The 19,095-nt window shown below is 42.2% G+C and overlaps 1 protein-coding gene across 3 annotated transcripts in view; it reads right to left on the bottom strand.

Annotated features, from left to right (window-relative positions):
* The window catches only part of Cyp4x1 (cytochrome P450 family 4 subfamily X member 1), an 81,052-nt gene that overhangs the window by 37,181 nt on the left and 24,776 nt on the right, over positions 1-19,095 (bottom strand). For all 3 annotated transcript variants that reach the window (XM_087904723.1, XM_087904725.1, XM_087904724.1), the window contains exon 3: positions 13,847-13,942. In XM_087904723.1, the coding sequence (XP_087760849.1) occupies positions 13,847-13,849 (3 nt within the window). In that variant the 5' untranslated portion in view covers positions 13,850-13,942. The remainder of the gene's footprint in view (positions 1-13,846; positions 13,943-19,095) is intronic.

Genomic DNA, 19,095 nt, shown 5'->3' with positions numbered 1-19,095 from the left:
TTCTTCTTCTTCTTTTTCTTCTTCTTTTAAACTTTTATTTTCAATTCAAAAATTTACACTTCCTCTCCTCCTCCCATTCCCCTCCTGCTCCCCCACTCACCCTCCTCCCTCCTCCTCCCTCCTTAAGAGAGGGCAGGGAACCCTGCCCTGTGGAAAGTCCAAGGCCCTTCCCCCCCTACACCCAGGCCTAGGAAGCTTTGCACCCATGTAGACTAGGGTCCCAAAAAGCCAGTACATGCAGTAGAAACAAGTTCTAATGTCTTTATCAATGGCTTCTCAGTCAGCCCCCATTGTCAGCCACATTCAGAGAGTCCAGTTTGACTACATGTTCATTCAGTCCCAGTCCAGCTGGATTTGATGAGCTCCCATCAAATCCACTGACAGGCACACTGTCTCAGTGGGTGGACCAACCCCTCACGGGTCAGACTTCCTTGCTCATCTTCTCCCTCCTTTTGCTCTTCAACTGGACCTTGGAAGCTCAGTTCGTTGCTCTGATGAGGGTCTCTGTCTCTATCTTCTTCCGTTGCTGGATGAAGATTCTATGGTGATATTCGAGATAAACATCAGCGTGAGAGTGGGGCAAGGCCAGTTCAGGCACCCTCTGCTCTGCTGTCCAAGGACCTAGCTGGGGACATTCCTGTGGACACCTGGGATCCCCTCTAGAGCCAAGTCTCTTACCAACCCTAAAATGGCTCCCTTAATGTAGATATCTTCTTCACTGCTCCTATATCCGCCCTTCCTCCATCTCCACCCACCCACTCCCCCAAACTCTCTCCAGTCTTTCCTTTCTCCCTTCTTTCTCCCCCTCTCCCCTTTCCCAAACCCCACCTCCACCCCTACCCCCACCCCCATGCTCCCAACTTTTGCCCGGCAATCTTGTTTGCTTCCAGTTTCCAGAAGAATCTATATATGCTTTTCTTTGGGTTCACCTTGTTATTTGGCTTCTCTAGGCTTGGGAACTATAGGCTTAATGTTCTTTGTTTATGGCTAGAATCCACTAATAGTGAGTACATACCATATTCATCTTTTTGGGTCTGGGTTATCTCACTTCTTTAGGTGAAAAATTTTCTTCTATGATTTTGTTGAAAATATTTTCTGGGCCTTTGACCTGCTATTCTTCTCTTTCCTCTATTCTTATTATTCTCAGGTTTGATCTTTTCATAGTGTCCCAGATTTTCTGGGTGTTTTATGTCAGGAATTTTTTTAGATTTAACATTTTCTTTGACCGATATATCTATTTCTTTTATCACATCTTCAATGCCTGAGATTCCCTCTTCCATCTCCTGTATTCTGTTGGTGAAGCCCGCCTTTGTTTTCATTTCTAGGAGTTCCTCAGTTTGTGTTTTCTTTATTGCTTCTATTTCCATTTTCAGGTCTTAAACTGCTTTATTGGTTTCCTTCAAATTTTTGTTTGTTTTTTTCTTGGTTGTCTTTAAGGGACTTACTCATTTCCTTCAATTATTTGTTTGTGTTTTCCTGGATCTTTTAAAAAGGGATTTATTCATTTCTTCTTTAAGGATCTCTTACCATTTCCATATAGTTGGTTTTAAGGCCTTTTTCTTGTTGAGTTATGTTGTAATATTCAGGACATGCTGGGGTAGAATAGCTGGTGACATATTGCCCTGGATGTTATTGATTGTGTTCTTACTCTGATATTTAGGCATTTAGTTTTGGGATGATTATAGGCCTAGGTGCTGATTTCTGGGTTTGTCTTGGTTGAGAGGAGGTTTTGTTCCTTGACTTCTGTTTCCTTGCTGGATTTTAGGAAAGTGTGCTGTCTGAGTGGTGTGTGTGTGTGTGTGTGTGTGTGTGTGTGTGTGTGTATGTGCTGTCTGAGTGTTGCCTGTTTATTAGCCTGCTTGACTGGAGTGTCACGTGTGTGTGTGTGTGTGTGTGTGTGTGTGTGTGTGTGTGTGTGTGTGTGATTGCTGATGTGTTGGAGGCTGGGGGAAGGTGAGGTCAGGGAGATGTTCTGAGGGATCCACAAGTGGCATGGACATGGGGGAGGGGAAGCTGCCCCTGGCGTTATGTCGCAGCACCAGGGGTGACCCTGAGAATTGGGTCTGGGCTAACAGAGAGCAGGGAAGGTCCATGGGCAGCCTATTTCCGGAAGGTGCCACCGCTGGTTGAGCAGGCTGTGTTCACCTGGGTTTGGGGCTGGAACACCTGCTTTTACCATTTCACACCTGTATACCATGTGTACCAACAACTCTCAGTCCTCGCCTCCCTATCACCCTTATCCTCTTCCCCCTTTTCCAAAAATCTCACATTAATATTGATTCATATTTTTATATCCACTGGGACTCCAGGGACATCTGAATACCCATGAGTTTATAACTTAGACACAGAGACACTGATGTAAAATTTAATTTTATAGATTGCTTTGTCGTTCTCTCCTCTTTGGTTTTTTTTTTTTGTTTATTTTTTTGTTTTGTTTCTTTCTTTTGGAGGGCGGGGAAAGTTAAGCTCTGAAAAGGCGCAGGCTGACCCTGGGCAGGAAATCTTGTCTCAGCTGCTCAAGTGCTGGGACTCTTTTAGGTAGTCTGATTCTACTTCATTGCTCATTTCTTTTTTAATCCACCTTTACACGAAGCTGCCTCATCTTATTCTTTTGTCTTTATTGTTCACCCCTTTTATTTACTTTTCCTTCTTTTAGTTTTTTGTTGTTGTTGCTCTAATATGAATCACTAGTCTCATTCAGCTTATCTTTCTTCATTCCTACTCTTAGTAACTAATATATTAGTACACACATGCTATTCTTATCCCTTTATTCTCCTGAAGCTACTGGAGTTGATCAGTGAGTGGCTGTTGCTGTATTTTCAGAGTGGGCCTATGCATCAGTTGGGATTGTTGCTTCCATAGTTAGTATTATACCTTCAAAGTGATCCTGGGAATTGAGTCCGGGTCTCTGAGTAGATGGGCTGAAGGTTTAGATAATAGGTTACATCCTCAGTCCAGTGGGGAGCAATGACATTCTTAGTTCCACTTAAACATTGCAAATATACCTTGCAAGAATGTAGATTATTTAATAAATTCAGCCAGTGACTAATCCAAGATTCATAATTGCCATCACAGAAACATAAGAAACATTAAAACCAGGATGACTTGACACCTCTGAATATTGCTGATTCCATAGTAATGGACACCACTGAGAGTAGGGTAGATAAAATACAAGACAAAGAATTCAAAAGAACAATTATAAGTCTGTTCAACAAAATCAAAGATGTTGTCAATTAATTTAAAAAGAATACACACTCAATCTGCTTGAGAACAAAGATGTCAATACAGGGTGTAAAAGGAACTATTACCCTTCAAGCCCAAACTTGTGATCAATATCTCCTGTGTAAACTAGATATCTTATGCTTAGACAAAAAATGGATAGAGAATATGTCAAGATGAGTTTAAGTTTCAAGAAAAATAGGTTTGGTGAATAAGGTTTATTCACAGATAAACATATTTACAATGATTTTTGGAGGGCTAAAAAGATGGTTCAGAAGTTAAGAACATTGACTGCTTTCCCAGAAGACCTGGGGTTCAATTCCCAGTGCCTAAAGGTGTCTCACAGCCATCTGTAACTCCAACAGATGGATCCTACTCTTGGACTTTAATACAAGTTGTTGAATAGGGATGGGGACTCTGGTGAGATCTGGCAGTAGTTCAAAGTGAAGCATGGCCAGGGTTACAGACACCTTCATGGCAAGGTGCTTCCCAATGCAGTTCCTGGGCAAGAAAGAGACAGCGAAACACAAAACAGACAAAACAACAGCAACAACAGAGCACGTATGAGCTCAGAGGTTCGGAAAACCCAAGCACCTTTTCCCTCCAAGTTTCTCCAGTAACCCTCCATCCTGCAGCTGAGCCTTCCTCGCCTTGATCACTCTGTCTGCAGCTTGAAAATGATTAGGAGACGTGGATAGAAGTCACTGTAACCTCCAAAACACCCCCTAATCTCCTAACCGCAATCTAGGTGCTCTATTTAGTTCAGGAAGCATGTGGGCATATAGTGGTTCAGGATTGATGTCTAGCACTTGTCTCCCCTCTGACCTATTGCCAGTGTAGACTTTGCTTGAGATGTTGAAATGCGTTCCAAACAACACTGTTTGATTTATGCCAGGGGTAACCAACCTCAGGCTCTCTGACATCCTAGCACTACCCCCACCACCAATACTTGTTCTAGGAAAATACTCAGAATGAGTATATCCTAAGTCTCTCAGGAGAGCAAGACAGACTGGTTCTACATGAAGAGTCTTGTCTATTTCATCTGGACTGATTTTGTTAAAGGAGATGGGACAGAAGAAGGAGAAAAACATTAGTGTATTTATGAGCAGTCTGGCAGGCACAGTTGGTCTGTAGTCATCGGAAGTCGGCTTTATAGAAGGTGTTTTGCTGAAAGAGTTTCATCATACTGGAACTCTTTACATTGCTCAGGTCACTGATAGCATTAGGCAAGACTGAAAATTCTTCGGGTGGGTGGGGAGAATACACAACAGACTGATGCTTGGGAGGTCAGAACGAGAGAGACTGACTCAAAAATTCCCCGCTTGACGGGAAAAGCAATGCTGAAGCTCCATTCATTCTGTTACAATCCTGTGAACCTCAGATCCTTTGAGTGTGGCACATTCAGTCAAGATTTTTCTCTCATACAATACATCCTAATCACAATTTCTCCTTCCTCCACTCCTTCTAGCTCCTCACCTCACCTTTCCTCTCCCACAGGCCCAATCATCTCCATTTCTTCTTCAGAAAAGAATAGGCCTCTGTTGATGGAGGCCATTTGTTCTTTTCCCGTCTGCCCAGACTTAAAATAATCACACTGAAACTATATTAATTGCAATACTGTTTGACCAATAGCTTAAGCGTATTTCTGGCTAACTCTTATACCTTAAATTAACTCATTTTTATTAACCTCTGTATTGCCATGAGGCCGTGCATCTGTCTCGTGCAGGTGGCTACATGGTGTCTCCCTGACTCTGCCTTCTTTCCTCCTCTATCTGCTTGGAATTCACACCTTGTCCTATTCTGCTAAGCCACTGGCCAAAACAGCTTTATTCATTAAATAGTAAAAGCAACACATAGACAGAAGGACTTGCCACACCATTTCTACTTTTCTATTCAAATAACTAGACAACAATGCTCAGAGGAAGGAGATAGAATGCCCTGATACCATGAGGACTACCCAAGGCTCCTGTCGGAGATGGTGGTGATCGGACCAAGGGAACTTGGTGGCTCCCTTTTAGGCCAGGCCTAAGAAGTTAGCTAGAGGGCAGTCTGGTTCTGATGTCCCCAAGCTGTAAGGGACATGGGGGGCATTCAACAACTCAATGTCTCTTTTGATGGCACTTTGGACTTGGTCAAAGTGGCTTATGAGGGCTCATGCAGTCCTGGGCCCAGAGATCCTTTTGACCACGTTTGTAGTAGGGGACCTAGAGGTTCTCTGGCATTGGGAGGTGATGGAGCCTGAGCAGTTGCTATGGCCAACTGAAAAGACTTGGTCAACATCAGTTATTTTTGTTCTTGGGCTTTTTCATCTCTGCCATGGTACACCTTAAAGTCTAGCACTAAAACTTCAGCCTGTGGAGTCAGGGGTCCCCTCTCTAGGTATTGAAGTGTGGCCCTAGCGTCAGGGAAATTCTTAGAGAAGCAGTAGGCCATGAAGAGTTGTTTTCCACCAGGGGCCTTGTGATAGATTGGTATACTGTAAGAAGCCTTGAGATAGACTGGAATACTATAAGAGTCCTAGAGATAGACTGGTATACTGTAAGAGTCCTAGAGATAGATTGGTATACTGTAAGATGCCTTGAGATAGATTGGTATACTGTAAGAGGCCTTTAGAAGGTGGCCCAGGAATTGAGATGGGCTTTCATGATTGTACTGAATGACCTCTTGAACTTTTTTTCCCTCACAATTTACTGCTTTAAGGGTAGTTTTATGGAGACTGACCATGAGGTAAGCTGTCTATTGATCCCTAGCTAGAATGACCCCTGAGATATTATAATTATATTTGGGGTCCTGGTCAGAGACCTTAGTCCTGACTGGGTGAGTAGTGTTAGCTTGGTGCCAGGTAGAGAGATTGGAGGTTTTCTAAGAGGCGCCCCAAGGGGAAATGAGAGGGTAATGGGTGTAGCCATTCTCATGGATAGGGCAAGGTGTTGTAGTAGCCTGTAGTTGAGGAACTTAAGGAGTACCAAAGAGCAAGCTGTTTAGTGGGTTGTCACCTCACCCAATGGGGGTCAAGGCTAACTACCCAAGAAGATTTGACTTCTGGTACCAGGGCTTTCAACTAGGCCAAAGGCTTGCCATAAGGCAACAAAAAACAGAGCTCAGGAACAAGGGTTTATCCACAGGAAAGAGACAGGGAGTGGGGTCATATAGTATTACCAAAGCCGGGAGGGTATAGAGAAGCTATGGTATTACAGACAGCTTTGAGCGGGTGTGGTGCAGGACAATTGTCTATATTCTGTCAATTATGTTTTAAATTGCCACAGATCGGCTCAGGGGAGCCACTCAAACTGTGGGAGAAGCAGGGTCTTGGTAACAGGAAGGCACAAGTTCGGTGAATGACAGACAGACAGACACAACACACAAGAGAGTGGTTGGAATCTGCTGCAATTTTATTAAAATTTAAGCATCATTTTTATGAGATTACAGAAGGAAGTTGGCAGACACAAAAGCTTACATAAAAAATGATTACAGGCAGTTGATTATTCTCAGCAAGTCTTGTGGTCACGGCCAGGTGGGCAGAGCTTTTTTTTGAAATTCGTCTCACACCATTAACCAACTGTGCTTTCTCATGACCCTAAATCATATCTGCCCTCAAGGTAACCCAAATACCATTCTTTAGGATTATGCCCCCAGGGTTTGTTCCAATATTGAATGGCTGGCTTCATGTTGTCAAGAATAGTCTGCCTTTCTTTCCTGTCTAAAATGCAGCAGGGGTTTCTCATTCTGGCTAGCCTCTCCATAAATGTTAACTCATGTCATTCCATACATTTTTCTTCATAATTTACCCATCTTCTACCATCATGAGCTCTTTTTGTTTTAGGGTATCCATTAATTCCCCCAGAGAGTGAGCCGGAGTCTTAATCATAACATTAATGGCCTGAATCAAGGGAGGGGACTGATGCATCAGTTCCTCCGTATTCAAGGAGCCGTTGGGAATGTTTCCTGGTTCCTTGAACAGATTAAGTTTTTGTCAAGAGAAAAGTAGAACAGAAGAAGAAGATAGCAGAGCCAACGGAAGAAACCATCGCCAGGAACAAAATGAATGAGGTCATTGAGGCTGATCAGGCACCACAACTCGAGCAGATTGTCAGGGAGCCACTGGGGGCCAAGCTCCAAGAAACATGAGCCCCTCATTTCGAGATGGCCACCACCGAGAGGCATTTTGTCACACAGGCGAGACAGCTGTGGATGTGGCATTAAATAAAAGCTGATTGGTCAGTAGCCAGGCAGGAAGTATAGGCAGGACAATCAGACAGGAAGTAGTGGCAGGTCAATGAGAACAGGAGAATTCTGGGAAGAGGAAAGCCCATTCCTCTGAAGACCTGCCCAGACACAGAAGAAGGAAGGTATGACTGCCTCACTGAAAAAGGTACCAAGCCATGTGGCTAGCATAGATAAGAATAATGGGTTAATATAGTTATAAGAGTTAATAAGAAGCCTGAGCTAATGGGCCAATCAGTTTATGATTAATGTAGACCCCTGTGTGACTTTTTTGGAACTTAGCAATTGCAGGAACCAGGCAGTACAGAAAACCCCAACAACAAATGGTGCCCAACGTGTGGACAACTGCATCCATATAAAGCCTGACAGAGCTTGGGAAGTAATTCTAACAGAAAACAATAGAGTTAAGCATGGCTTACTGATAGCAGCATTTTCTCAGGTGGGCTCTGCTTGCTAGATGCAAGTACTCTCATTTAAGAGAGGCTTCCTGACTCAGCTTTAGCTGCAAAACCTTGCAACTCTTTAAAGAGGTCCTGCCATGAAACACTTAAATGGTGTTGATGAAAAGCTGGACTGCATGCTTTCTGTTGGAGGCAGGAACCTTGACATGCCATAGAGTTGTGGCAATAAACATATCTCCGGCGGTACCTCAGCCATGAGGCTGGAATCTCAGAAAGCTGAGGAATGGGCTGGATTTTTTAAAGCCTGGTGTTAAAGCCATGACTTTAATTCTATCCATATAGCTTAGCAAATTAAAGACTCATGTGATCAGAAAAAGAGAGATATACAGTAAAAGAAAGATGCAAAGTTGAAGAAAACCTCTAAATATTTTATAGTGTCTTAAAAATATATGCAAGCTTGGGAGAGAGAAGAAAAAGGTTAAAAAGTCTTTTTTAAAAAAGAGTAGTTGGGTGTGGTGGCACAAACCTTTAATCCCAATACTTTGGAGGCAGAGGTAGATGGATCTCTGTGAGTTCAAGGTGTGGTAGCACACACTTTTAATCTCAACACTTAGGAGGCAGAGGCAGGTGGATCTTTGTGAGTTCAAAGACAGCCTGGTCTACAGAGGGAGTTCCAGGACAGTCAAAGATATACAGAGAGCCTGTCTCAAGAAGTAAAAGTAAAAATAAAAGAAATAGAAGTTAAAATAAAGCCACGTAAAGATGAAAAATACACAGAGATACTGTATGTTATTATGCTCTCTTTGAATTGTTTGAATGCTGAGGGAGGGGCAAAAGCTGCTAAAAGATATTTGCTTAGAAATGCTGCTGAATTAATTCAAAATCGGTATTTTGAAAGTACTTTGACTTCAAAATTGAAGTCAAAAGGTATGTTACTTTGGAAAAGAGATTTTGCTTTTGTTGCCACAGGAAATGAGAGTCTGTGGATTCATTCTGAGTTAAGAAAAATCAGGTTTGATCAAGGAAGGCCACCTGAGAAATCTCCAGTAGGAACAGATGGCCTGGATGTCTGAGTTCTACATCCAGAACAGATTCAAGACTGCTGCCTGAGATGAAGTATCACAGGACACTCCAGTCAGGACTTGATGATAATTCTAAATTTTCTTTAGGCCCCCATAAGATTATCAGTGCCCCCAACCAGCAGGAAGTAGCCTGGAAAACTACTCCCACATACCCAAACAATGGGCTTTGGATGTTCTTCTTCTTCTTCTTCTTTTTTTTTAAAAAAGGGGGGGAAGTGGTGTGGGACAATTGTCTATATTCTGCCAATTATGTATTAAATAAAAGCTGATTGGCCAATATTCAGGCAGGAAGTATAGGCGGGACAACCAGACAGAAAGTAAAGGCGGATCAATGAGAACAGGCGAATTCTGGGAAGAGGAAAGCCCATTTCTCTGTAGTCCTGCCCAGACACACAGAAGAAGGAAGATGTGACTGCCTCACTGGAAAAGGTACCAAGCCATGTGACTAACATAGATAAGAATAATGGGTTAATATAAGTTATAAGAGTTAATAAGAAGCCTGAGCTAATGGACCAATCAGTTTATGATTAATTTATGATTTATAGACCTCTGTGTGATTTCTTTTGGACTTAGCAATTACAGGAACCAAGCAGGACAGAAAACCCTGACAACAGTGGTGAGTCAGAAAAGGGGGAAGGAATATCCCAAGGAAGGGCTACAATATCCCAATTGGACCTAAAGAAGCTACAGGATTGCAGTTTTGAGGGTGGGGATGATGGGGTCAATGAAGAGGGCCATCCATAGCCATAAAAACCATGGCTGGGGCACTTCCATCTCCAAGTGTACAAAAAAGGCTCAGACTCAGGGAAATGTTTACACTGACTGAAGGGCAGATGGGATGCTGAGCAATTGGTGAGCTGGAAGAAGAGCCTGTTTCTGGTGGAAATGAAGGACATGGTCTCAATGTGACTCAGACCCCAAGAGGAGCTTAGGCACCAGGAGAGTCTGTCTGAATCATGGAACCAATTAAAGAGCTATTCTTTATGAATTTCACATCATATACCCCAATTCCACTCATTGCTCTGTCCCTCCATATCTGCCCTCTGCTCTTGCAATCTTTCTCACAAAACAAAACAAACAAAAACAAAGAGACAAAAAAAAAGAAAGAAAGAAAGAAAAAAGAAAGGAAGGAAGAAAAATAGGAAGGGAGGGAGAAAATTGTAGTCTTGGAAGCTGTGGTATGTCATGGTATTTGCTCAAGCATCTTTACTTGAAATGAGTTCATTGCAATATTTATTGCAATGAGTCATTGGTCTAGTTCAAGGCCTTTTCCTTCTGCTGCACTCTCACTACTGAATTATTGCCCTGTGTCATGGAGGTCCTGCAGCTTTGGTTCTGCAGGACCAGTCCCTTCACCCACTCCAGCTCATCATGAATGAGGTAGATGTTGGGGGTGAGCCAACTCAAAGCCCTGGAACTTGACCTAGGTGGTAGCTGAGTTGGTCAGTACTCTCTCCTGGACTGACACCACCAGGGCCAGCTTTCCTGTTTTTCCCAAATGAGGGGTGGAACCAGCTCTCCTGACTGTGGCAGCTGGCAAGGGATGGAACCAGCTCTTCCATGCTCATGTCATTGGGACCAGCTCTCCCTCACCCATGTCACCAAGGCCAGCTAGCTCACTGAGCATGTTCCAGAAAACCTATATAAACCCTCTCCTCTTCCCAACCCTCAGTTGTCTCTCTTCCCATTCAGATGCAGCTAACATTCTGTTCTTCTCCTCAATAAATCTCTTGTGTGAGGTTTGTTGTGTGGTGTGACTTTGTGGTATTCCTTGGTTTCTAATTGCCAAGGCACTTTTGTGCAAGGGTGGTTGGATAAAATAGTTAACTTCTGAAGAGACTTTATAGTTGTTTTATCGGGAAGTGGATTATGGGGAGTAAGTGTAATATCTTCCATCAAGCACGATACAAACATCTCCCTTTCTGCTAGCTACCATTCTACCAGGGACATTTCTGTCTTCCCAAATCACCTGGTTGGTGGCATCCAGATAGCTAAATAATGCTTTAAAGGCATCCCCAGTATAGTTAATAAGTATTTCTTGATTATTTTACATTTTTCTACTGCTAACCATATAATATACCCTATTTGAATCTCATAACTATTTGGCTTTTAGTCTTAAATCCATTTGGAACCGAAGAAGGACATTTAAAAGAAATCTCACACTAGCTCAGAATTGAGAATAATAGAGGGTTATTTATTTAGGGGTAGACTCACAAGTCACAATCCTCTGCTACAATGGAGAACAACTGAATCCCACAGTTGGAAAGGAGGCCAAACACACTCTTTATATCAGCATAAATAGTATAGAAGGCCATGCCCAAGTGCGTGGATAACATAAAGGAAATCCTACAGCATGGAACTTCCCAGGGTACTCCTTATAGAATCAACCCAAAGGACCTAGGTACTGACTTCTTAGCCCGGAGACTAGCTTTACTAAGAGAAGAACTGGAGACCAGGGTAAAGGGTTAGGCCAACAGTTCCCCTATCAGTCATGTGTCAACCTTGGGCAAAGGATTTCTCTGTTCACATCACCATCAAATGTCAAGTAAAGGAGACACTGTATGTAGGCCCACTTACTCCTCCATTGCTTCTGTTAGCTTGTTGCATATAGGTGCCACAATCCCCCACTGGGCAGAAGCACCCCTCCACGTCATGCAAGGCAAGAAAAATTCATCTTTCCTATTTATAAGAAGGAAGTTCTGATGGGCCTTCCTGTATAGACAAGAATGAGAGCAAAGGACTCTGGCATATATTATGACCACAGGTATTCATATCCTGTGATAAATCCAATAGGCATTTTTAATTTGGTAGAACCAGTATCTCATCCAAGGGAAAAGGGTCCTGCTTGAGCCTGAGGTTGTCCTAATAACAATCATTCATACTGAGTGTGTGTATTGCAAACTTAGGTAATTTTACCCAAGTATTCAATTATCCACACCCAGTTTCTGTCGGCATACTTAGGAAAAAATAAAAGCAAAGTACATTCTATCAACATTTTAACCTTTAGGCAATAAGGTATTGTCAGGTTCCTTTTTAGAATTAATTTTAAAGATTACTTAGGGGATTCACAGGGGTGGGGGTGGGAGTTTTTGTTTAGTTTCCACAGGTAAGACAAGACTGGCACCAAACTGAACAGTGAGCAGAAAGGCTGCTTTAGTTAATTAATTACCAAACTTCTCAGTATTCCTTTTTATAACACACAGATACAAAACAATTTGTTCTTAGTCTTAATTTCAAAAGGTTTCCTTGCAGCTTGGGTGTCTGTGTTCTCCAGCTTCAGCTGTATTCCTATTATATGATTAGTGCGTGATGCAATGATTGATTCCATCTCTTTTTCCCGTTTGAACTAACAGTTTCATTGGTTGACAGCACCAGGAAGTGCCCCTTGGGTCAGTTTTCTTGTCATCTTTCCAGATTTTTATTAGTGATTAGTCCCTGAGCTCAAAAAGATGGCCTGGAAATTCAAGTGAGGGAGATTCAGCAGAAAAGTTCTGTGACCTAAGAGAGCAAAGCGGAGAAGAGAAACATGACATCGTTTTCGAGAAAAGAGTCTTAGATTCCACGGTGGAAAGGCCTTTGAATGTGCTACAATATAGGAGGCTATGCAACATTTTGTATGCAGACAGGCCCACATCCTCTTTCAGAGCCATTCTAACCCTAAGTAAAGTTAGAGGGAGGCATTTAATTATGACTTAACATAATCTCTTTTTGATTGTGAGCCCTTTGGAGTCTCTCTGGGTTGTCTCCAGCCCTCTTCTGAGAAAACCTTAATTGAATTCCCAACAGTAGCAGCCAGATGTGGAGAGGCCTCTAGCTTTCAAAAGGTATGGCCTGTTACCAGTAGTATGCATTTCTAACTTAAAGATACTATATCTTCCTCTTTCCTATGGCAAGTTATATATCCCACGCACACTTGTTTAGCAATGGCACAGATCCCCCAACAGTTATGACTTTTGTATAATGATAAGGAGGGGAGGGGAAAGGGCTCAACTTTTACTTATCTGTTACAGGCTCCTCAGATCTTAGGACCCTCATGGTGCTACCCTGAGACCACGTGAGGATCACCAGAAAAGCCCGGTTTAGGAATCGGCACTTGCATCATTGGCCTCTCTGTGAACACTCTCGTCATCCATCTCATGCATCAGACCTCATTTCTAGTCTGTTGGCAGTGCCTTGAGTCACCGTAGAACTTCAGATTGGTCTCAGGCTTCATCTGTGCAAGTCCTGGGGCTGCAGTAGGCTCCCCTCTGCTCTTAAGAGCAAGTCCACCCAAACGAATCAATGTGGAACTGGGTTCTTACCAATCTGAACTGTTTCTGGACCCCACCAGGTTCTGGGGTGCTTTAGGAGTCCTTGCCCTGGGAATCTATCACCCTGGCAACAAGGGACACATAGCCGGCAACTCCATAACTCTTCACAGGGTTCCCAAGAAGTGCTGTGGGGTTCTGATCACAGAGATGGAATACCATTATGTCTTGGTGAAACCTGTTTCAAAGTCCTGGTCACCAGAACTGAAAAGAACACATTTACATCACTCAAAACCAGTGAGTTTATGGCTCTTTGCTTTTGCTAGAACTCCAAGGCTTACACTGAGTCATGCAGTCAAAGAAGAAAAGTCTTGTGGAGGATGAAGAAGGCTGAGGAAGAGTTGGGCGGATAGTCAGAGATGAAGGCAAGAAGGAGACAGGTAGACAGAGTCATGAGGGAGATGAATAAGGAAGAGGGTAAATGGATAGGAAATGGCAGACTCCACACCAGCTAGGCAGATAAAATGTAGGTATGGGCACAGTCAGGGAATGGGAGCAGGTTGCAGGAAGACAGAATGGCAGACAGCAGATGCAGTGAGCCTCTCTATCAAGGGTATAGGAGCCTTGTGAGACACAGGTGGATCGCATTATTGAATTAAAAAAATAGTCTTACCATAAAAATAGGGATCCTGGTGGGATCTGGCAGTAGCTCAAGGTGAGCAGGGTCAGGGCAATGGCTTCCTCAGTTCACTCATGGCAAATTATTTACCTGTAGGTCAAATAAAGACAGTAAAAGAAGTAAGCTCAAGCCCTGTACTAGTCAGGGTAGCAATTTATGGAATGAACCTCTCTCTCTCTCTCTCTCTCTCTCTCTCTCTCTCTCTCTTTCTTTCTCTCTCTCTTTCTGTCTTCCTCCCTCCTTCTCATCCTCTCTCCCTCCCCCTTCTCTATATGGTTTATTGGAATGATATAAGGCTGTGGTTCAGCTAATCCAGCAGTGGCTGCCTATAAATGGAAGGTTTAAGCGTCCAATAGTTGCTCAATCCATGAGGCTGGATGCTTCAGCTGCTCTTCAGTATACACTGGGTGCCCAAAGATGTAGGCTTTTCATTACAGTGAAGGAATGGACTTGCTAGTAAGGTTAGAGCAAGCAGTCAAGAGCAAGCTTTCTTCTTCCGTGTCCTTAAAAAGGCTTCTAGTAGAAGGTGTGGCCCAGGTTAGAGGTGGGTTTTCCCAGCTCAAATGATCCAGATTAAAGGCATGTCTTTTCTTAGATCAAAAAAATCTGGATTAAAGACAAGTCTTCCTACCTCAAAGATCCAGATTAGAAGTGGATCTTCCTACTTAGAATTAAGCAGAAATCCCTCACAGGTGTGGCCCCAATTTTTGTGTTTTAGTTAATTCCAGACGTAGTCAAGTTGACAACCAAGAAGAACCATCACAAGCCCTGTTTGAATCAGGCAAGAATTAGCTCCTGATCCCTAGTCCTGAGTTGGGCACATCAGAAGCCCAGGACAAACCCTTTAACCAGTCCTTGCACCATACTTTCCTGACCCACCCTCATTTCCACTACACAGATCTTACATCCTTACAAGCATGAATAATCTCTAATTCAGGGCTAGGGCTCTGAAAGACATAGCTTGACTACATGAATCATTCACAAGCTGGTACCTGTATGTCAGCTTCATATCTCATACAGATTCCTTTGTTCTTTTTTTTTCTTTTATTTTCCCTTCCCTTTCCTTCCTCCAATCCCTTCCACATACTCCCTCTTGTTCCCTTTCATGTTGATGACTTCTTTTTTTAAATAATTTTTCTTACACACACACACACACACACACACACACACACACACACACCTCTACATACTACCTGCTCAGTCCATCTAAGTCCATGATACTTGAATGCATATTTTCAGGGCTGACCATTTGGTATGAAATAACTGATCAGTGCTCTCTTCTCTCAGGAAGACAGTTTCTCCCACTCTCAGGATTCCTTAGTGGCAAAGTGGCATAGATTTGAGGACTTATGGCCCTTTTCCCATTCTCTTTAGCATATTTATTATTGTTCTTCATCTGACATTTAGGCAGTCACGTCGGTGAGAATTTGTGGGTGTAACTTTTAACATCAATAGGATATATCACAGGAAACTCCCCTATCCCCTGACTTTGAAGATTTTTTCATTCTTCTTCTGCATTAGTCCCTGAGCCTGAGGTATGGGAGTTGCTTTGTAGAACTCCATTGGTTCTACATTTGTAGGTATCCATTGGACTTGGGCTCTACTGCTGCAATCTTTCCCTGGTTGTAGCTTTCTGAAATGTTCTGTGCCGCTTACAAGAGGCTTCCGTGATGAGGGGCGAGGGCTACACTTATCCATGGTAATAGAGATAAATATTTAGAATGTAGTCAGTGATTATGCTCATTTATTTAAGTGATGGTTGTAGGTTCTCCTCCAAGACCCACGACTTCACCAGTACTGGATAGTTGGCCAGATTTCCAGCACCACACACGATTTCCCTCTTGTTGAGGGGCCCTTAAGTCTGATTAGAGAGCATTTGGTATATGTGCCACTACTGTACCCATAAGGTTTTTGTGCCATGCTGATGGTTATGATTTATCTTTGTTATATCTGGGTAGGACTGTGGGTTGCTTCTCTTCTTTGGAAGCTTGCACGGTGCCTTCTAGAAACAGGAAAGCTAGTTTTCAGAGAGAAGACATTCAGATCAGTTCCAGCTCAGAGATCTCTGTGACCTAAGGCTGAAATGCATGGAGTCTTCAGCAATGAGGACTCCCTTATACCTCTGGGAGGCAACCAACAGCAATAGCAATGGACTTCATGTTTCAGAGTCTCTGGGACAGCCCTGACTAACAATTCAAAATACTGTTTCTCATGCATGGTGTTTTGATTTATGTTAAATGTACTTCAGTTTTAGAGAAAGTGCTGTCTGCCCATATGAAAAATTTTTATATTTAAACACAAAATATGTATATTCTTAAATGGAAAAGAATTAAAAACCCATAATATATATAATATGTATAGGTGGCGCCAAATCTTTGGATATGTGTCCATATTCTAGGATAACTACAGAAACCAGGAAAGTAAAAAGGGGCTATTGCTAGAACTGGGAAATTAGTAAACAATAGAGAAGGGGTCAGCAGGAGGCCAGTTGGACTGGGACTGAACGAGCACGTGATCCAACCAGATTCTCTGAATGTGGCCAGATTCTCTGAATGTGGCTGGCCTGGAGTCTTTCTGAAAAGCCATTGACAATGACACTGGGACTTGTTTCCTCTGCATATACTGGATTTTGGTGATCCAGTCTGTTTGGATACTCACCTTCCTGGACCTGGAGGGAGGGGGGAGAAACTTGAACTTCCCACAGGGCAGGAAACCCTGACTGCTCTTAGGGATGGAGAGGGAGGAGGAGAGGGAGTGGGGGAGGTGGGAGGGTGTTGGGAGGAGGGGTGGAAATGGAAACATTTGTAATTTAATAAACTTTGAAAAAAAATCATGAGTCATACTTTTGTTTTACAGGTGTGAGTTCTTGTGACTTTTTCAGACACCTTATTATTGTTTGATCTTCTTTCCTCTGTATTTGCTTCCTGCCCACCATCCTCTCTCTTTGTTCCAATTTCCTAGTTCAGATTCCTTTGTTCTTCATGGTCCACTCCCTTCACACGGACCCTCCCATCTTCTCCATCAGCATCTGGATGCCTCAATTTCACTTAGATTCTGTTAATGGCTGCTGCTTCCCACTTCTTACTTTCCCAGGAAGCTTTCTATCTCAACTCACATTTTTTAAGTGATTGAGGTAGCTGGCAATGCCTTCCCCTCCCCATCTGATTACATGTCCTCAAATCTCAGGCCAAGGATCAGTTGGCCTTCCCCGTGACTCTCTCAAGTTCAAGGCACTATCAGTGTTATACTCAAGGGCTAAGACAAGGTCAGAAAAGTGGTATATTTCACAAACTACCCGATGAGCGAATGAGAGACCAAAAGAATGAAGAATATCTTTCTTCACCTGTGTCTGTTTCTGTAGAGCATCCCTCTGGTTTTGTCATTGAGCCCTGGGCAGAGTCCTGCACTTCTGTGTCACCATGTCAGCACAGAACTTGGCACAGTTTTTAAAAACTTTGATTATGCAATGACAATTAAACTTTAAAATGTACTGATATGAAGTCAGTATAATCAATGAATGTCGAATATTTCTAGCTAGAAATTGAACTATTCTAGAACTCCACCATAATGTGTAGCTGTTATCTAAGAGTGCTCAGCCACAGGTTTATGATGAAAACTGACTTCCTGGAAATTCTGTTCTGTTAGTTAAGCATTATAGAATTTAAACAATTATTCATTTGGAAAAATATTTCTTCTAACTACCGGTGTGTTTATTAAAATTTATTAACCATGAACCACTCATGTCATGTGGATTTTTGCAGCAAACCTTTGGACTATACTTGCCTGACTCATGGTGGCTTTTCATTATGCAGGCCAAGGGACAGGTTAGTGAAAATCCTTGACCCTCAGAAACTGAGAAAGCAACAACCGCAAATATTGTTTGGCCACAAAAAGTTGTGGTGTGAGAAGAACAACAAAAAAGGTGAGAGTTGACACTCATTGGTGCCCAGCCTCCTACAATGGACTGTGAACTTTCACAACTAGAGTTTAGCTTTACACATGAAAGAATAGAATTAGACCCATATCTATCACTCCTCACAAAAATCAACTGTACATTGATAAAAGACCTCAAGCAAAATCTGAAATGCTAAAATTTCTAGAAGAAAACATAGGAACTATCCTACAAGATGTAGGTAAAGAAAAAGACTTTTTAAAAAACAGGATTCTATTTGCTCAGGAATTAGGGCCAGCAATTAACAAATGGGCCCCCATAAAACTAAAAAGCTTATGAACAACTAGGGAAATAATCAGTCAAGTCCAGGGGAAGCCCAGAGACTGGGAGAGAATCTTTGCTAGCTGTACATCTGACAGATAACTGGAAATAGAAGAGTCAATGAAAGAAACAACCCAGTTTAAAATGCACTCTGAGTCTGAACAAAGAGTTCTTAAAAGAAGAAATAAAAACAGCTAAGGCATATCTGAAAAATGTGTTCGCCATGCTTAGCTATTCAGGAAATGAAAATGAAAACTATATTGAGATTTCATGTTACCTTAGTCAAAATGACTAAGAGTAAGAAAACAATGGACAACAAACATATATGTATGTATATGGTTGTGTGTGTGTGTAAGAAACACTCAATGGACTCAGTGGGTTGTATTTATATATTTATCCACATGTAGATATTACAAAAAATGTAAGAAAAAGTGGGTGGGGCATAAGAGGTGCTGGAGGGAGGAGAGGGAGGTGATATAATTACATTTTAATCAAACGGCTAAGAGAAAAGCTGCTGGGTGACTTGATAAAGCGGGAATTGAAAGCTATTTTTTTAAATACTTGATAGTCAAGAAAAATAATCACATTGCTAATTTACATTACAAAATCTAATCCTGAAAATCCATACTCAAAAAGAAAGGAAAACCAAAGACTACCCTAAATGTGTAAAACTCCTGATATGAAGGACACAGAAGGCTAATTTAACTATTTCTCATCTAGTCAAGTTGATAATAAAGATTAACTATCACAGAGGACCAGAGATGTATCTTTTGCTTCAAATCTATTATGAATACAAGGTGACTTAGCGTCTGCAGTAGAAAATTCACCCTTCAGACCAGAATAGGAAGAGCAGCTTTTTTTTTCTTTTCTCTTTTTTCTTTTCTTTTCTTTTTTTTTTTTTTTTTTTGCGTATACTGCAAGAGGGGAGCAGTCTGGGCAGTAACTGAAGGACTATTTACAGTGTAGAACTGTGGGTTATGTGGTAGGAAACTCCATTTTGGAAGTCGTTTTCAATTAAGGTGAGTCTCAG

Source organism: Myodes glareolus, chromosome 3, assembly GCF_982192425.1.
Source record: "Myodes glareolus chromosome 3, mMyoGla1.1, whole genome shotgun sequence".
Classification (NCBI taxonomy): Eukaryota; Metazoa; Chordata; class Mammalia; order Rodentia; family Cricetidae; genus Myodes; species Myodes glareolus.
Note: the sequence above shows the minus strand (reverse complement) of the source record. Positions and strands in the feature narration are given on the sequence as shown.